The following is a 17,895-nucleotide window of genomic DNA, read 5'->3' as shown; positions in this document are numbered from 1 at the left end:
GTGGAGGAGCCACAACAGGGGAAGCTGAGAGGAGATCGAGTAGAGACATCTACTCATCCAGAGACCTCCAGTAGGGGGAAACTTCAAGCCAGGTGGGCTGAGGGATCGCATGCATCCATACCTCCAGGTAGGAGGTGGGGTGATGTGGATTGATTGTCCCAAGGAGGAGGGGCAAGATCCTTGAGGTACCCAACCTCTTGGATGAGACCTTGCTACGGGAGCCCCGATGCGTAGTAGCAGGAACTGACTGATTGGGTAGAGACAGATGCGGATGGAGCGGCAGAGAGAGCGACAGTGCAGGGAATCCCAGGACAGCGCATAGCTAGCAGGCTGTAGCAATGCGAGAGGCACAAGTGTTTTGCACAGTGCTAGGTGGCACAGAGAGGTGTGCAATGGTGCGAGATGCATGGAGATGTTGCAGTAGCGCAGATGTCAGAGAGGGAGCACTTGTCAGCAGCAGGTAGAGCTTCAGCATCAGAGGATGTTTCTATCCCAACAGGGAGGTCAGTTGGGAGGTGCAGTGTGGATGCAATGCTGGGAGATAGAACCAGCAGCAGCACGGATGCAGTCAGAGATCAAAGTGACAGAGGCTAGAGCAGTCAGATACTGAAGAGCACAGAGATGCAGAGTTTCAGTTGATAGAGGCAATAGCAGTCAGAGACTTTGATGACAGAGCAAGTGGACCGGCCAAATGTGTTGCATGGAGAACATTCCAGAGTTACAGGATCGGGTTTGAGAGGAAGCCTTTCTTGTTGAGAGGGAGTGTTGAAAAGTGTGCAACAAGAAATGCTTGTTGAGAGTGCAACAAGATGATGGAGCTTAGTGAAAAGAGTCGCCTTCACTAAGTGGGCCCGCAGGCTATTTTTGGCGCAAGTCTATTTTTAGACTATGTCTATTTTTAGACATATGGATCATGTCTATGGATGATTGATCAAGTTGGGAAAAATAGATGGACTTCTATTTTTGATGAAAGTGTGAGTGATCACAGTGTGAGTGATTACAGTGTGAGTGATCACAGTGTGAGTGATCACAGTGTGAGTGATTACAGTGTGAGTGATCACAGTGTGAGTGATCAAAGTCAAAAATAGAAAAGTCAAATATTATTATCTCACAATAATATTTGGACTATAAACTTAATCTTATTCTCTTGGAGCACTTCAGTTTGAGCTACGGAAGTGGCACATGCAGCTGTCAGAAGGAAATTCGTTTTTCTTATGAGTCAGTTGAGTTGTTGCATGCATGACTTCAGTTAGAACTCAAGTGAGTTGAGTTTAGTGGACTGGAGGTACAGTTGATGGAGTTGTGTTCAGTTTAGCTTTGTTAAACTGGTTGTATTTAGTCTAACTGATCAATAGACTAAAGATGAGTTGGGTGAATTAGTTATTAATTAATTCACAAGTTATTAACTCATAATGCAACTATAGAATACATCAGTTAACTCAGTTGCATGTCAGTGCATGTTCAGTTCAGCAGGGACAGGTGTTAGAGGATCAGATTGCTATCAGTTGTGACTATAGCTGTGCATGATGATTTGCACAATCAAAGGATTGAGTATGCCAATGAGTTTGCTCACGTATCTTCATGATATTATAGCTGTTGCTCACGTCCAACATAGTGTGGGTGACTATTTTGCAGTGTAAAATCGAGTTTGGGAAGCTATTCTCATCAGTTCTCGAGCAGGTTTGAGCAGTGGAGGCAGGCAAGCAGCGGGAGAGATTTGGAGATCAAATCTGAGCTGTATTGTGTGTAACAGGTGGAGATACTTGTGAGAAGTATTATGCTTTGTATTGTTACATGATTCAATCAATATAATATACAGATAGTGTGGGGTTTTTAGCGAGATGCTTTCCCCGGGATACATACTGTGTTTATGAGTTTGATTGATGCTTCTATGTGTGCCTGTGGATGTTTCTGCTTCTGTAATTTGATGATCAACGTAGAGGAGATTATGTATTATACATGTTCCGCTTAAATTGTATGATCAGGATAATATCTGTTGAATATGTGTCATATTATTCAAAATTTCTACAGAAGAAAGGTGGAGAAGTGGAAATGGAGGTTGGATGAGGGTGTGAAGAGGTTTAGAACCTGGCAGGTGAAGCTAAGAAGTGATGAGGATGGTTGGATTTGTTCAAGGAGGGGTAGAGCAATGTTGCACAAAAATATGGAAATTAGGTCAAAGTGAGAAAGTGTGGCAAACGAACAGCAAGAATCTGAGTTAGAGGATGGAACAGGTTGCACTGATGGAGGAAGGGTAAGCAGGGAGGTTTCTCAGGTGTTCTGCACACTACTTCTTGAAACTGACCAAACAAAGATCATGCAAACCAAGTATCTAGCTATTCTAACCTAATTTGACCTAGGAACTAGCAATCAAGATGAACAGAAATCCCTTGGTGGAAAATCATGTGAAACAACTCATGAAAACCAAGCAAGAATGAACCTAAGCATGCAATCACATCTGGTATCAACTTTTGCAACTGAGAAACTAACACTAGCAATTGCATGAAGAATTAAGAACAGTGTTTTTGTGGCAGCAAGGACACCGTGGTCTTATCTCATGGTCCCGAGGAGGGAGAGGTGAGATCCAAGGTTGCTTGATGGCCTTTTTTCGAAGATCTTTTCTGCTATCAACCTATCACATCACTCTGAAACATGAAAGCTTTTTCAATCATCAAAACTAACCTAGATAACCAAGCAAGATTTTAATCTACTAACAGAAACTATTTTATGAAGACAGTAAAGAAAAACATATAACAATACATGGAGGAGGTCCTAGCACTTGGGTTGGGCCCAACTCCAAGAGCTACAGGCTCCTGAAAGAAGCTCAGAACTGATGCAACATAAAACTGGTTTCCATTACTCAAAAACAACCATGTCCAAAATGTGTTACAGCAGAAGCTCCAAAATGGGCTCAGAAATAAAGCAGCAATATAGTGAGAAATACAAATGTTCAGCAAGTAACCTACGAAGGCTAGAAGCCTTCCTACTTATGCACTATGAGGACCTCCAGCAGTCCTCCTTAATTCAAGGGACTTGGCTGCTCAAAAATGCAGTACTCAACCACTCCATAAAAGCTGCTCGGCTGCCTTTGGAAATCGACTTTGGTGGGCTGCTGAACTCCGAGCTGACGGTGGAGAACTCAAGGAAGGGGTCATTTAGTGCAGGAGACACCCTTGCTACGAATCCTCAGCCTTGTCCCCTCGTATTTGGCTGTCAAATGGTCCATAAATGCTTGACCTTGGTCCAAAAGTTGTCCAAAAATCTGCAGCAAACACGTTGGTGAGCCCCAGTATTGTACCAATAATGCTACAACTCCTGGAACTCCCTTCTTTAATTTTATCAACTCGGTAGTTCGTAACAAACTTGGAAGCGACGGTGCTGTATGCACAAGTACTAGCTCTTGCCGCAGCTGTCACTTGGTCAGCTGGCACAAGTCCGCTAGGAGCTTAAGCCAACTTCTATGAGCTCTTAGAAGAAGCTTTTTAATTGATGGATGAAAGCTAACTCGAAGGAAGCTAATCTAATTGCAAAAAGAAACTGAAAGCCAAAAAGAAACACAAACCCTAGCAAACCCTAATTCTACCAGCTAGTCCTACTGATGCAAAGGAGAGCATGAAAACTACTGAAAGAGACGCCATTACTTCTATGAAGGTAAAATACATGTGTCTAGACTACCTCTATCTGAAGAAAACATCTTTTTGTATTTTTGATTAAGTTGTTGGAATTATCATGCATGTGCTTCTAACTATTTTTTACTGTGCAGAGGTGGATCAAGGAGGAGAAATGCTTGGGAAAGATTGGGAAGGTTCAGAGAGGGTCTAAGGGGTCCCTAACACCCTTCCAGAGAGTCTCACAAAGTTTGGCTGCCACGAAACCGTGTTTATGAGCTTCTACAGGAAGTCTGCAGGGGTTCTACAGGATGTTTAGGATTTCTACAGGATGTTCTGTAATTCTTCTACAGGATGTTTAGTAATGGAATTTTGGAGCATCGATGGAGGGAAAAAGGTGGAGGAATGAGTATGGAGGTGAAATAGGGGTGTAGGGGAGTTCAAGACTTGGAGGATGGAGTTGAGGAGAAGGTGTAGATGGCTAGACTTGTTCCAAGAAGGGATGAAACGATGTTGCACAAGAAGATGAGAATCATGGCAAGCGAATGAGGTAAATGTAAGGTAAGGGTTCTGAGTGAAGGATGAAACAGGTAGGTTGGATGGGGTATGTGCAGGTAAGGAAGGGTAACAGGTACTCTGCAAGTGGTTTTTCAAACTGACCAAACAAAGACATGCAAGAAAACAAAGATCTAGTTATAAAACCTATGACCTAGTTACTTCACTCTAATCTGACCTAACAGCAAAAGGAAATGAACAGAAGTTTATTTGCAGTGAAACCATGTGAAACAACTATGAAACTAAGTGATCATAAACCTAAGCATGCATCCAAACTGATATCAAGTTCTACGAACGAGATTCAAACACTAATGATTGCATGGTGAAGCAAAGAAAGTGTTTTTGTTTGGGACAGCATGGTTACTTCAACTCCAACCCCTGATCCAATAAGGAAGAGGTGAAACCAAAAGCGTTTGCTGACCCTTTTTTGGAGCTTTTTCCTGTTATTATCCTACCAATATATTCTAAACATAAACAGCTACTTTAACCATCAAAAGAAATCTAAATAACGAAGCAAGATCTAAATCTAAATAGCAGATTTTATTTTAAGAACGCAGCAAACACATAAAGATAAACGAAGGAGGTACTGGGTGCTTGAGATGGGCCCAACCCCAAGAGCTACAGCCTCCCAAGAGAGATTTTGAGCTGGTGCAAAGCTGGATTCATCTTTATTGATCAAGAAATGAAAAGTTACATCAAAATTGTCCACAAGAAGAACTTGCAAATGAGCTGAAAGCAAAGCTAATCTATTGCATCCAAATCGAACTATAAACTAGCTAACTATTGGCTACAAAATGACTAACCACTAGCTAACTATCTACTGGCTAACTAGCTAACATCCACTGGCTACACTGGCTAACTGGCTAACCAAAATGAGGCCCTAAGCCTTCTTATTTATACAAATTGAGGACCCAACAGTCCTCCTAAACTTTAGGGACTCGGCTGCCCAAAACTTGGAGTTAACAACAGTCCTACTTGACTTGCTTGGCTGCCCTTGTGCTGATTGATTCGGTGGCCCTTGAACTCCGAGCTGATGGTGGAGAATTTGAGGTAAGGGCCCATAAATGAAGGGGACACCTTCCTACAAATCCTCTAGCTTGTTCTCCCACGAATTTGGCTGCCAAGTGCTCATTAAGACCTTCAATTTTGTCTCCAAGTTGACCAAAAAGGCTACACAAAGCACCCATTAGACTTGTTGGCATAATGACTAACCAAATTGACTCTATTAACATAAATATAATCAAAAACATGCAATAAACTAATGAGAATGGTGGATTAAGTCAAATTAGGAGGTTGAATGAGCCCAAATAATTGTCCATTTTTGGGGCTCATCACCACCCCCCTACTGAAAGTGTTGCTCATCCTCTGAGCAACCAATCTCTCTCCTCATCTTTGATGGTCCTGGTGGCCTCCTTGGCTAAAATCTCGGCCGATTTCTCCTTTGGCTTCCCTCTTTTCAAACTTCCTGTAGAAACAGTTCGCTGGCTTCCTGTAGAAACAGTCCTCTGTCTTCCTGTAGAAACAGACAGCACCACTGTATCTTGCCAGCTGGGCTGTGGCAGCCTTCATCTTCTCCTCCTTTCTGCTCTTCTTCCTCACTGCCTGCTGCTTGCAACTCTGAGCTAGTGTGATTTGATTAAGTAATATTTGAATGAGTGAGGATTTAATGAGGAGGATCTATCTCCTATAATCTCTCCTCCTTGTCTCATTCAAGTTTCTGCTCTTAATTAGCCAAAATTGCCATGATTTTCTCCCAAAAACTCAATGACGAGGCTCATCAATATGCTGATAGGCCTGATGGATATGCTGAGAAACAAATTGGTGGTGGTGTAGAGGCTGGTACTTGAGGCCTTGGACTATGATATGTTCGCCATGCAACTGAACCTTCTTCCATCTCTCTTTATACCATTCAAGCTCTGCCATGCTACTTTGTTTTACGCTTAATTCAATAGCTAGCTTGTCGACATTTGTGTTATACCCTTTTTCAGTTTCTCCAGCTTTTCGTAGGGCCAGCTGTGCATGATCATTCTGAGCTCCAACGTCAATAGCTTCAAGCTGCAATAAAATACCCATCTCGTAAGGGGATTCTGAATTGGAATTCTCTATTAATCGTATCCCTCTTATGGAGTTTTGCAAAACCTCCTCCAAAACAGAATCATACCTTGTGTGCTCTGAAAGACAGGCTTGTACAATCTCATCAAAAGAAGTTTGTTGGCTTCGCATAGTCAAACCAAGCATTTCCAAAACCGTCTGAGCGTTTTGAATACAAGCTACACCATTGCCTGAGCAAAGCATGTAAGTGCCAAAAGGTCTGTATGGGCTGCTTGGAGAAACAAAGATCTGTTTCAGAAGAGTCCTACAAGCATCTTGAATTAAAGAATCAGGCACATTTGTGCCCTGCGAATAAGGAAAAATGGTAGTCAAGGAGTTAGCAATGGACTCAATCAGTGCAAGGAGCATCCGAGGAACAATATCATGCTTGGAAACCACGTGACAAAGGTTTCCTCCCCAGTTCTTACGGCCAACTGCTTCAACAAGCCTTTCATGTCCGACCAGAGGGCAACCAAACGTGATACAAAAGGGAGAGCTTTGCCTTAGCCTTTTCCCAGAACCCATAATGTGGCCAAGGTTGCAACTGCCCCTCCTACGGAGTGACCCACAAATGTGATGGGCTTGAGTTTCTTTTGTTTGAAGTCCGTGTAAATCTGCAACTTTTCTTGGAAATCTGTTTTCTTGATTATATGGAGAAACAACATAAGAGCTCTTGGATGAATGAAGGCTGGTTCACCATCATCACCCTTGAGGCATTCAGAGGAGACCTTTTGAACAGTTTTTATATTGTCCTCTCCACGTTTACTCTGGTTGACAATGAAATCTTCTACTCTTTGAAGCGAAAGCGACACATACGAAATCTTCATGTTCATTCACAGTAAAGCCCTCTGAATTGCTTGCATGAAGAGACTCTTCCCAAACCTTGGGCAGTAGTCCATATGAGACAAGAAAAGTTTTAATCTCCTAACCACCAGTGAACTATGGAGTTTTCGTTTCTGACTCCATGGCCTGTTATTGCTACTGGATTTATTCCACAATGGTGTCGGATCTCAGAGCTTTCTTCAAGCTCCAAACTGGATGAAGAACCTTAGGCTTCTCTGCTCTGGAAGACTCTGCTGCACTTTCCTGTAGAAGACCCCACCCGTTTCCTGTAGAATGTGATTCTGCCTTTGAGTGAGCCCGATGCACGAGTGAAATTCGAGAACAAGTAGGAAACTCAGCGGAGGACGATAGGTCAAGCCGATTGTGGAAGCAGAGGATGTATACTTCGAGTTGGACATGATGCAAGTGCAAGTTAACAGCAGTCTATGAGTTTCAGCTGAGCGCTCAGATTTCTGCATGATTTTTGGAGTGAGGTGGCACAGACGGGTGCTGGCCCATGCAACTGCAGTGTTATCATGAACTGCAGTGGTTAACTGTGTGTTCTCTGCCTGTAATCTCATCCATCAGTTGCACTGGAGTTAGGCTGCCCACACTGTCCGTTTTTTTTTTATTTTCACGTGCATGACTGACCCATGCATGCTGCGTGACTTGCTCGTGAGTGCTAGAGAACTGGGTGCCTTGCTACATTCATGGCTTAATTTCACCATTCCATTCGTTCATGCAATGCTTAGACTAGATTCATGCAATAGATGAACAAGGTTTAGTCACGTACCTGAAGTCAAACGACTGCTTGTGAAGCTTTTTTTTTACTGCTGCATGCTCTGATTCTGCTGCTGCATGCTTGGATCCTTTGATTGCATGAGGGCTTGGCTGATGATTTTTTATTGCTTTTCCTTGTGCAGGTGTCCTCTGGCCGGATCTGAGCTGCATGCAATTGTTTCCACGTTCAGATCTGCACCTTCAAGTTGCTGCTGCTGCATGGTCACAAAACCAGAACTTGTTTTCGCCATTGCTCTCAAACGGTAAATCGGATTGATCTGAAACTCGGTGAGCATGTTCCTATCATCATTATGCATCTCCCATAGCAAAATCGTGATCAATGGATGCACGGATTTCGATAAAAATGGAAAATGGCTGAAGATTTCAGAGCTCGATTTCTCGGAAACCGTGCATCGGAATCGGCTGAAACTGCTTGGGTAGGTTACCATCACTCACATGCATATCCCCATGAAACAGGTTTTGAAACGGATGCACGGTTATGGAGAAAACGCAAAAATGGCTGATGGTGATGGAGGCTAATTTCTTGGAAACCGTGCACCGGAATTGGCTGAAACTACTCAAGCATGTTTCCATCACCCTTGTACAATTCCCCATAAAATGGTTTGTCAAATGGATGCATGGTTTTCAAGTTATGGCAAAAACAAATTTTGTTCTATGGATTTTTGCCTCAAGGCTTTTTGCAAATGTTTGCATGGAAGGAAAAACTGAGCTTGGGCTGTGATGCAGGTATGGAGATGATGGAGGAGGAGTTGGAAGATTGCATGAGGACTTCTGAACCCTTGAGGAAGCTACCATGTTCGCCAAACCACTTTTTGAAATCCATGTCTAGTTTCCCACAATTTCTACAGGAAGTTCCTGTAGAAGCACAATGAGAAGCACAATGAGGTGGAAAAAATGATGGAGAAAGGCAAGGGATGGACACACAAGTGCTTATAGGCCTAATCAACAGATTCCCACCATCAGATTCCATTTTAAACTTGAATTTGGTTCGTCCAAAGGTTCTACAGGATGTTTCCTGTAGAAATACAGAGCTTCCTGTAGAAGGCACAAGAAAATTCCTTTGACCTCGATTTGAGTGCTCCTCCTGTCATGAAACGTCCTTCTTGCAACCTGCAATTAGCCAATGGAGATTAGTTTTATTTTTCTTTTCTTTTTCTCTTTTTTTTTGAAAAACAACTAGGGCGCCTCATGGAGGTTTTCACCCTAATTGCCTGCCCTGGGCGCCTCCAAGGAAGGTTTTCACCCAGGGATCTTATTCTCTTTTCTCTTTTTTTTCCAACCCATTGACTGCCTCATGGAGGTTTTCAATCAATGAGCCAATCTAAGGCACCTCTGAGGAGGTTTTCACCTTAGATTTTTATTTTCTTCTTATTATCATTTTTTTCTTTTTCTTTTTTTCTCTTTTTTCTTTTTTCTCTTTTTTCTACCCTACCCTACTTGAAAAACAAAATCGTTCTCAAGTATAAGAATACTTCCAATGGAGCCATGTGCACATCGAGATTAGAGACAAAATGATGTGAAGGCTCAAAATGCATGCTTTGACAGGTATCCAGATCTCAGAGACCAAATGATCTGGCTTTGAAGGGATCAAACATAGCTGAGGAAGAGAGTACTGCTGCAACTTAGTGACTGTCCGGAACCATGTCTCAATATAGATTTGATATCCTTGGTTCTTTTGCTGATCTGGATCATTCTTCATGTCACCTTCTATCATGATCTTCTCATCTTCCTCTTTTTGTTGATCTTTCTCTTGAGTACATGGAGGATTTGATGGTAACCATGAGGAAACTCTCTCGATCTTTGATTCTGATCTCTTCTCTTCATCAAGTGCAGCCCATGGTTCTTTGATCTCCTCTTTGGAATCTTCTTTTTCCTTTGGTCCTTCAATGTTGTCAATATAATCTCTGTTTTGCAACACTCTTCCTGAGCTTTGGTGAACATCATTGAGCTCAAAAGGAGTCATTTGCACATGTTGTGCCTTAGCTTTGCAATTGGGTTGAGCTACTCCATGGTATGGCTTTGGAAATGGTACGGGTAGTTGAGTGGAGGTGTGAAATTGAGATGGAGATGGATGGCATTGCGGTTGGGTAGGCATTTGGGGTTGCCTTGGTGGAGGAGGAGGTGATGGTTGTGGATGAGCAGGTGGTGGAGGAAAATGAGCGGGATGAGAGTTGTACTGGGGCCTCCACTCTTGATAAGGTGCATTCCACTGAGGCTGTGGCTGAGCATAAGAATGAAACGAATGAGCAACTGGTTGGGCATAATATGGATCTGTGAAGGAACAAGGAGGAGGTGTGAACCAAGAAGGATGAGCAGGGGGACCCCAAGAAGGCATGAAAGTGGCTTGGTAGGGGTCATAATAGGTCTCAGGTGTCCCTTGCAGTTCCTGCTGGTAAGATCTAGGTCCATGAGGCCAACTTTGGTTCATGTAACAGAGTGATTCAGTGGCTCCTTTGGCTCTCTGATATGCAGCTTTGAATCTGGGTAAGGAAGGGCACTGATCTGTAGGATGGTATTCTTCACAGACAAAACACACTTCTATGGAGTACAATGGACATTCGTCCCTAGGATGCTTTCTAGTGCACCTAGGACAAAAAATGACCAAAGCCCTCTTGGCTTCCTCTTGCTTCTGTTGGATCCGCAAGGTATCCAGTTGCATGGCAAGAAACTGCCTCATATCACTCTTGAAATCTTTGATCTGATTTTCAAATTCATCTTTGGACAAGATGTTGCTCCCAACATTTCTGCTTGTAGCCATTCGCTTAGAGGAATGTTTTCTTCTTCTTCTCCCCTAGAGGTTCTTTAAATATGCCTTGATGTCCACCCAGGGTTCTTCAATCACAGCCATCGAAGAAGAGAGAATGTTGGCTGTGTGAAGTAGTGGGGGTGTTGTGCAATCATTTTTTCTAACTTATCTCTACTCCTACAAGGCATGAAATGAAATCTTTTTGGTTGATTTTTTTCTTTTTTTCTACTTCTATTTGCAAAACTGAAATAGATTGAACTGTAACTAACTATCTTGCTAAAATGAAAATGCGGAATTGAAATGAAAGCAGGAAAGGACTAATCTATTTTGCTCAAATGAAATTGCAGGAACGAAATGCTAGTCTACGCTTGCGGAATTGAAATGCTAATCTACGCTTGCAGAAATGAAATTGCGGAATTGAAATGCTAATCTATGAAAGCAGGAAATGCTAATCTACTTTTGCATAAACGAAATTGCATAATGGAAATGAAATAAACTACTTAGCAGAAGATTGTAGTGGAAAATGAAAGAATAGCAGCAATCACCAATACCCTGACGCTTCCCCGGCAACGGCGCCAAAAAGATGGTGAGCCCCAGTATTGTAGCAATAATGCTACAACTCCTGGAACTCCCTTCTTTAATTTTATCAACCCGGTAGTTCGTAACAAACTTGGAAGCGACGGTGCTGTATGCATAAGTACTAGCTCTTGCCGCAGCTGTCACTTGGTCAGCTGGCACAAGTCCGCTAGGAGCTTAAGCCAACTTCTATGAGCTCTTAGAAGAAGCTTTTTAATTGATGGATGAAAGCTAACTTGAAGGAAGCTAATCTAATTGCAAAAAGAAACTGAAAGCCAAAAAGAAACACAAACCCTAGCAAACCCTAATTCTACCAGCTAGTCCTACTGATGCAAAGGAGAGCATGAAAGCTACTGAAAGAGATGCCATTACTTCTATGAAGGTAAAATACATGTGTCTAGACTACCTCTATCTGAAGAAAACATCTTTTTGTATTTTTGATTAAGTTGTTGGAATTATCATGCATGTGCTTCTAACTATTTTTTACTGTGCAGAGGTGGATCAAGGAGGAGAAATGCTTGGGAAAGATTGGGAAGGTTCAGAGAGGGTCTAAGGGGTCCCTAACACCCTTCCAGAGAGTCTCACAAAGTTTGGCTGCCACGAAACCGTGTTTATGAGCTTCTACGGGAAGTCTGCAGGGGTTCTACAGGATGTTTAGGATTTCTACAGGATGTTCTGTAATTCTTCTACAGGATGTTTAGTAATGGAATTTTGGAGCATCGATGGAGGGAAAAAGGTGGAGGAATGAGTATGGAGGTGAAATAGGGGTGTAGGGGAGTTCAAGACTTGGAGGATGGAGTTGAGGAGAAGGTGTAGATGGCTAGACTTGTTCCAAGAAGGGATGAAACGATGTTGCACAAGAAGATGAGAATCATGGCAAGCGAATGAGGTAAATGTAAGGTAAGGGTTCTGAGTGAAGGATGAAACAGGTAGGTTGGATGGGGTATGTGCAGGTAAGGAAGGGTAACAGGTACTCTGCAAGTGGTTTTTCAAACTGACCAAACAAAGACATGCAAGAAAACAAAGATCTAGTTATAAAACCTATGACCTAGTTACTTCACTCTAATCTAACCTAACAGCAAAAGGAAATGAACAGAAGTTTATTTGCAGTGAAACCATGTGAAACAACTATGAAACTAAGTGATCATAAACCTAAGCATGCATCCAAACTGATATCAAGTTCTACGAACGAGATTCAAACACTAATGATTACATGGTGAAGCAAAGAAAGTGTTTTTGTTTGGGACAGCATGGTTACTTCAACTCCAGCCCCTGATCCAATAAGGAAGAGGTGAAACCAAAAGCGTTTGCTGACCCTTTTTTGGAGCTTTTTCCTATTATTATCCTACCAATATATTCTAAACATAAACAACTACTTTAACCATCAAAAGAAATCTAAATAACGAAGCAAGATCTAAATCTAAATAGCAGATTTTATTTTATGAACGCAGCAAACACATAAAGATAAACGAAGGAGGTACTGGGCGCTTGAGATGGGCCCAACCCCAAGAGCTACAGCCTCCCAAGAGAGATTTTGAGATGGTGCAAAGCTGGATTCATCTTTATTGATCAAGAAATGAAAAGTTACATCAAAACTGTCCACAAGAAGAACTTGCAAATGAGTTGAAAGCAAAGCTAATCTATTGCATCCAAATCGAACTATAAACTAGCTAACTATTGGCTACAAAATGACTAACCACTAGCTAACTATCTACTGGCTAACTAGCTAACATCCACTGGCTACACTGGCTAACTGGCTAACCAAAATGAGGCCCTAAGCCTTCTTATTTATACAAATTGAGGACCCAACAGTCCTCCTAAACTTTAGGGACTCGGCTGCCCAAAACTTGGAGTTAACAGCAGTCCTACTTGACTTGCTTGGCTGCCCTTGTGCTGATTGATTCGGTGGCCCTTGAACTCCGAGCTGATGGTGGAGAATTCGAGGTAAGGGCCCATAAATGAAGGGGACACCTTCCTACAAATCCTCTAGCTTGTTCTCCCACGAATTTGGCTGCCAAGTGCTCATTAAGACCTTCAATTTTGTCTTCAAGTTGACCAAAAAGGCTACACAAAGCACCCATTAGACTTGTTGGCATAATGACTAACAAAATTCACTCTATTAACATAAATATAATCAAAAACATGCAATAAACTAATGAGAATGGTGGATTAAGTCAAATTAGGAGGTTGAATGAGCCCAAATAATTGTCCATTTTTGGGGCTCATCACACGTATTAGCCTTCATGGTCAAGTGACTATTCTCATTCATTCAATTAACATAAGCATACTTCAAAATCATACATAAACTATGAAGAATGGTGGATAAATGGAGAACAATAGGCAAAATGAGCCCAATAAGTTACCCATTTTTGGGGCTCGTCACAGAACCCCCCTTCGTTGCGTCGATTGTGTAGTGGGGGGAGTCACAGGGGGTTTGAGGGCCTCGAAAATTTTTGGTGTTGGACCCTATATTAGGTTGGGCAGACCTACCTATGGTTTTGTGCATGTCTTTCGCACATGGTTTTGGACTCGATGGTTTTTCGGTCCATGGTTTTGGACGCGATGGTTTTCGGTCCATGGTATTGGATGCTTCGACATGTATAAATATGTATTGTAACATTGAAAGGAACATAATGAAAAATCAAGCTGGTAGTCCTGATTTTGGGATCCAAGGGAAATCTCGGTGTATATGTGTTTTATGTGTTATGCTCTCGCATTGTTTATTTTCTGTGTTTTAGAATTCATATGCAGGTAATTTCTGTACGGGATTAAAACCTACAAATACATCATATCCTATCCCACACACTCACCCTAGCAAGGGATGCCTTATAAAAGTATGCCTAGGGATACGAATGCACATCTTCTTCAACAGTAATGTTGCATGGCTAGTGCACATGAACAACTTTTGAAATTAAGTCATATGTGGTTAGAACTTGTGTTGGAAGCCATTTAGGAGTCTTTAATCTTTGCTTGGATGATGCCATTGTTCCTTTCAATATGTATGCACCAATTGACGATATGCAAGAGATTTACGACATTTTTTGGGTCTTCTTGTTCCAACTTGTTTGCATGAGATACCCCACCACATGGAGTCTAAGGCAAAAAAAATTCGAACAATGTTCCACACATCCAGGGCAAAAGGAGACACAAGGAAGAGATGGTCCACATAATCTTGACATTTATACATAGGGCAGACCAACTAGGCATGATCATGCTTCCCTTCTATAAGTTGTCATCTATGGGATCTTATTTTCCTATATGCACCATTGGAGGATCCTTTCATTTTCTAAACAACTTAGGTTCCATAGTATTTTACATCACCAAGCTAAATCCCCCTGTCAACAATGATATTCAAACAAAACATTTATGGAGAATATTCCCCAAGAGAGGAGTGCACCCAACATAATGTTTGTTCCCTCTCCTTGAGGTGAACATCCAATATATTTAGGGCAGTAGTGTAATTATCCACTGAATTGAAAAATCAAAAGGGATTTTTAGCTAATTAGGATGATGCGATCCATCAACCCAAATAGATATTCTAGTAGGATCTACCACCTGGTTCAGAGTAGACCTCCTATTTTCATTTAGGAATTCAACAAAATTCTTTGGAAAAAAATAATTTTCCCCACACCCTACACATTTGTCGATACCCATTCTTACTTCTTCACCATTTTCTAACTTCTAGGATAGTCCTTCTTCGACCACTTTGAATGAAGCTAATACTGCCTTCGAAACGACAAAAAAATGTATCCTTTTATTTTTCGGGTTCCTAATCCAATGTTCAATAGAGATAGAGTGAATATACTTTATGAATACCACTTCTATCCATAGGTTATTTGTGTATAACAGTCTCCATCAAACCTTAGCTGCCAACAACTTAAACAAAGAATAAGACCTTTCTAGATCTCAACCTTTCAACATCTTTGGAAAATTTATTTTATCCCATTTGAAAAAAATAAAAACCCTACCATATTTCTAACTTGTCCATAGAAATCTGCAGCGAATCTTACAAATAGATTTAAAAATCCATTTTGGAATCAAGCACAAAGACATCTAGAAGGCTGGCATAACTTCTAGAGCGAATTGGATAAGCATTAGTCCACCCACACTAAACAACCATCTAAAGCTCCAAACCTTTAATATATTCTCAACAGCAAATGGAAATTATTATTCTAACTGTAAATTAATTAGTAGTTTATTTTCCCACAAAAACAACGAATAATTCAGAACTACAAGTTTCACAAAATTGAATTATGTTGAAGATAAACTAGAAAATGAGAAAATAATGGTACATAAACACACAAACTTGACACGGTTATTTTTGGAATAAAATCCCCATAAAAAGCTTCCTTCGAATCATTATCCATACCCATCTCTACATTTTCTTCCCTTCTCTGGCTCGAAATTGAATTTCCAAAGGAAATCAATCTCAAGTGTATATTCTCCATCTACCCATCGGGCTCCTATTATAATTTCTTCTTGGGACTCTTAATGGAAAATATTAAAACATAATTGATGGTTGAGGTTATTTCTGGATTGATCCGTGTGACTTTGTACAGGATTAACACCTTTCTCAATTAAAATTGATTAATTAACAAATTTTCCTAAGATTAAAATTTGAAAATGTTTAAAAATAGGCTAATAACATAATTGAGACATTTCTAGGTGGAATTTCCATAAATAATTTACGAGATATGAAAAACTCGTGTGTTTTAGCCTCTCCAGAAATTTTCGAGACTAGAACACTGATGATGCTACAAAAACTAACACGGATGAAATCCTATATATTTTATCTCATCATAAAAAATATTTGTGTGAAAAGGAAATGGATTATGAGACTTTATGAGCTTTTGCATAGACAATCCCACTCCTGATAAAGTTGACTTGTGAATATTTATGAGCCTACATGTAGCCTTATTGGCGAGTGAAAAATCAAACCTGGAGCTTCACTAGGATAAAACAATGTCATCCACAAAGAAAATACGTGTGATGGCTAATTCACTGGAAATTGTGGCACTCTTTAATTCACCTAATTCACTGGAAATTGTGGCACTCTTTAATTCACCCCTCCCTTTGGCTTCAACCAAAAGTCAAGTTAATCCCTTTAAAAGTTTTGAAGAACTTTATGTAAGTATGCCTTGGACATTGAACCAATGAGAGATTGATTATTTTCATCATTCATTAAGCTGGGGAAAGAAAGTCCCAACAAGATTACGTTAGTAATGGTTGCTTGCTTTGGGAGGGGCTTGAAAATATTGCAAAAACTTAATTTACCTTGAATTTTTGCATTCTTTTATTTCTTTTAGGTGTAATTTTTCATAGCCATTTTTATAATAAATTTTGACATTTTCTCATATGTATACTTGAGTTGTGTATGTTTTTGATGTACCTTGAATTTTGATGTTCTTTTATTTCTTTTAGGTGTAATTTTTCCTAGTCAATTTTATAAGAAATTTTGACATAAATTTCTCAAAATTACAATTTAATATCCAACACTCATAAATAATCCAACACTGATAAATAATGAAATTAAAATTACATTTATATCCATGAAATCTAGTTTGGAAAGAATCTAAATATCTATTAAACTTTAATAAAAAGACAGTAAGAATGGCAAACTATTTAACCCAAACCCATTTAAATAAAAGGATCTCTTATTGGAAATCATCAAGCCTTTGCAAATAATAAATGAATAATCTAAAACTAAATAAATGTTGTTCTGAAATAATAAAATTTAGAAAAAATACCATAAATATAAGCTTTGTTAACTATAGTATTAATGTATTACATTGTAAGAACAAGACATCAGGAACGAAAAACATTCACTGTATTACATTGTAAGAACAGGACATCAGGAACATTAACGGTAAAGATTAAACATTCTACAACATTTACGTTGAAACACCACACATTTTGCAACATTGAAGAAATAGATAGATACGGTGGAGGTACATCGCTATGAGACATATAATCAGTAAAACTTGTACGTCTCATAATGGATGAAACAGTAGTGGAGATTCTGTTGAGCCCAAGCACCGACGGTAGGGCCGCAAGCGCTCGAGATGCAGTTGGCGAGGGTGGTAAGGCAGGCCGTGCACGAGGGCGTATCAATATTCCAACCGCAGACTCCTTCCCCGTAGGCAGCGGGAAATTCGTTGGTATTTGTAATGTAGTTATAGTACGTTACAGTCTCGTCCCACGCGTCATGATGACCATACGAATTCGTGTTTTGTTCCAGACCCGTGATTATGGCTGTCAGAGAAGACTGTAGAGGACTGTTGGGTTGGTATGACGCGCTGTTACAGCTAAGAGAGACACCCGTCGTGTCACTCGTCGTGCAGTCCCAGTAGTCTTGCCCGCCCACCACTGCGAGTAGTAATATGAGAGGTAAACCAAAGCTAACTGAGCTCATCCTCATGGCTACCTCACCTCACCTCACCTCAAATGAGTGAAATAATAACAATAATTTCAGATGCCGAATGTTATTATTGCGATGCGATACTTATCAATCCCTGGAGGACGTCCCCCTTTTATAGCCTCATGTTGTGTTGTGTTGGTCAGATAACATCCCTAATGTCAAAGATGAATGATTCATTCCATTCTTTTACTTTTTCTCATTTAATCTTATCCATATCTTCACTGGATCCATTTCAAAACACTATGAGTTTTTCATACCATTTTAAAATATTTAAAATA

The 17,895-nt window shown here is 40.6% G+C and overlaps 1 protein-coding gene across 1 annotated transcript in view; it reads right to left on the bottom strand.

Annotated features, from left to right (window-relative positions):
• LOC149265466 (protein EDS1B-like) overlaps positions 1–6,779 on the bottom strand; it is a 39,925-nt gene extending 33,146 nt beyond the window's left edge. The window contains exon 1 of the mRNA XM_089404021.1: positions 6,070–6,779. Coding sequence (XP_089260147.1) covers positions 6,070–6,779 — 710 coding nt within the window. The remainder of the gene's footprint in view (positions 1–6,069) is intronic.
• Positions 6,780–17,895: the final 11,116 nt, after the last annotated feature.

The sequence above is a fragment of the Pinus tabuliformis genome, chromosome 6 (genome assembly GCF_031772625.1).
Source record: "Pinus tabuliformis cultivar Carrire ecotype Pingquan chromosome 6, CPIR1, whole genome shotgun sequence".
Classification (NCBI taxonomy): Eukaryota; Viridiplantae; Streptophyta; class Pinopsida; order Pinales; family Pinaceae; genus Pinus; species Pinus tabuliformis.
Note: the sequence above shows the minus strand (reverse complement) of the source record. Positions and strands in the feature narration are given on the sequence as shown.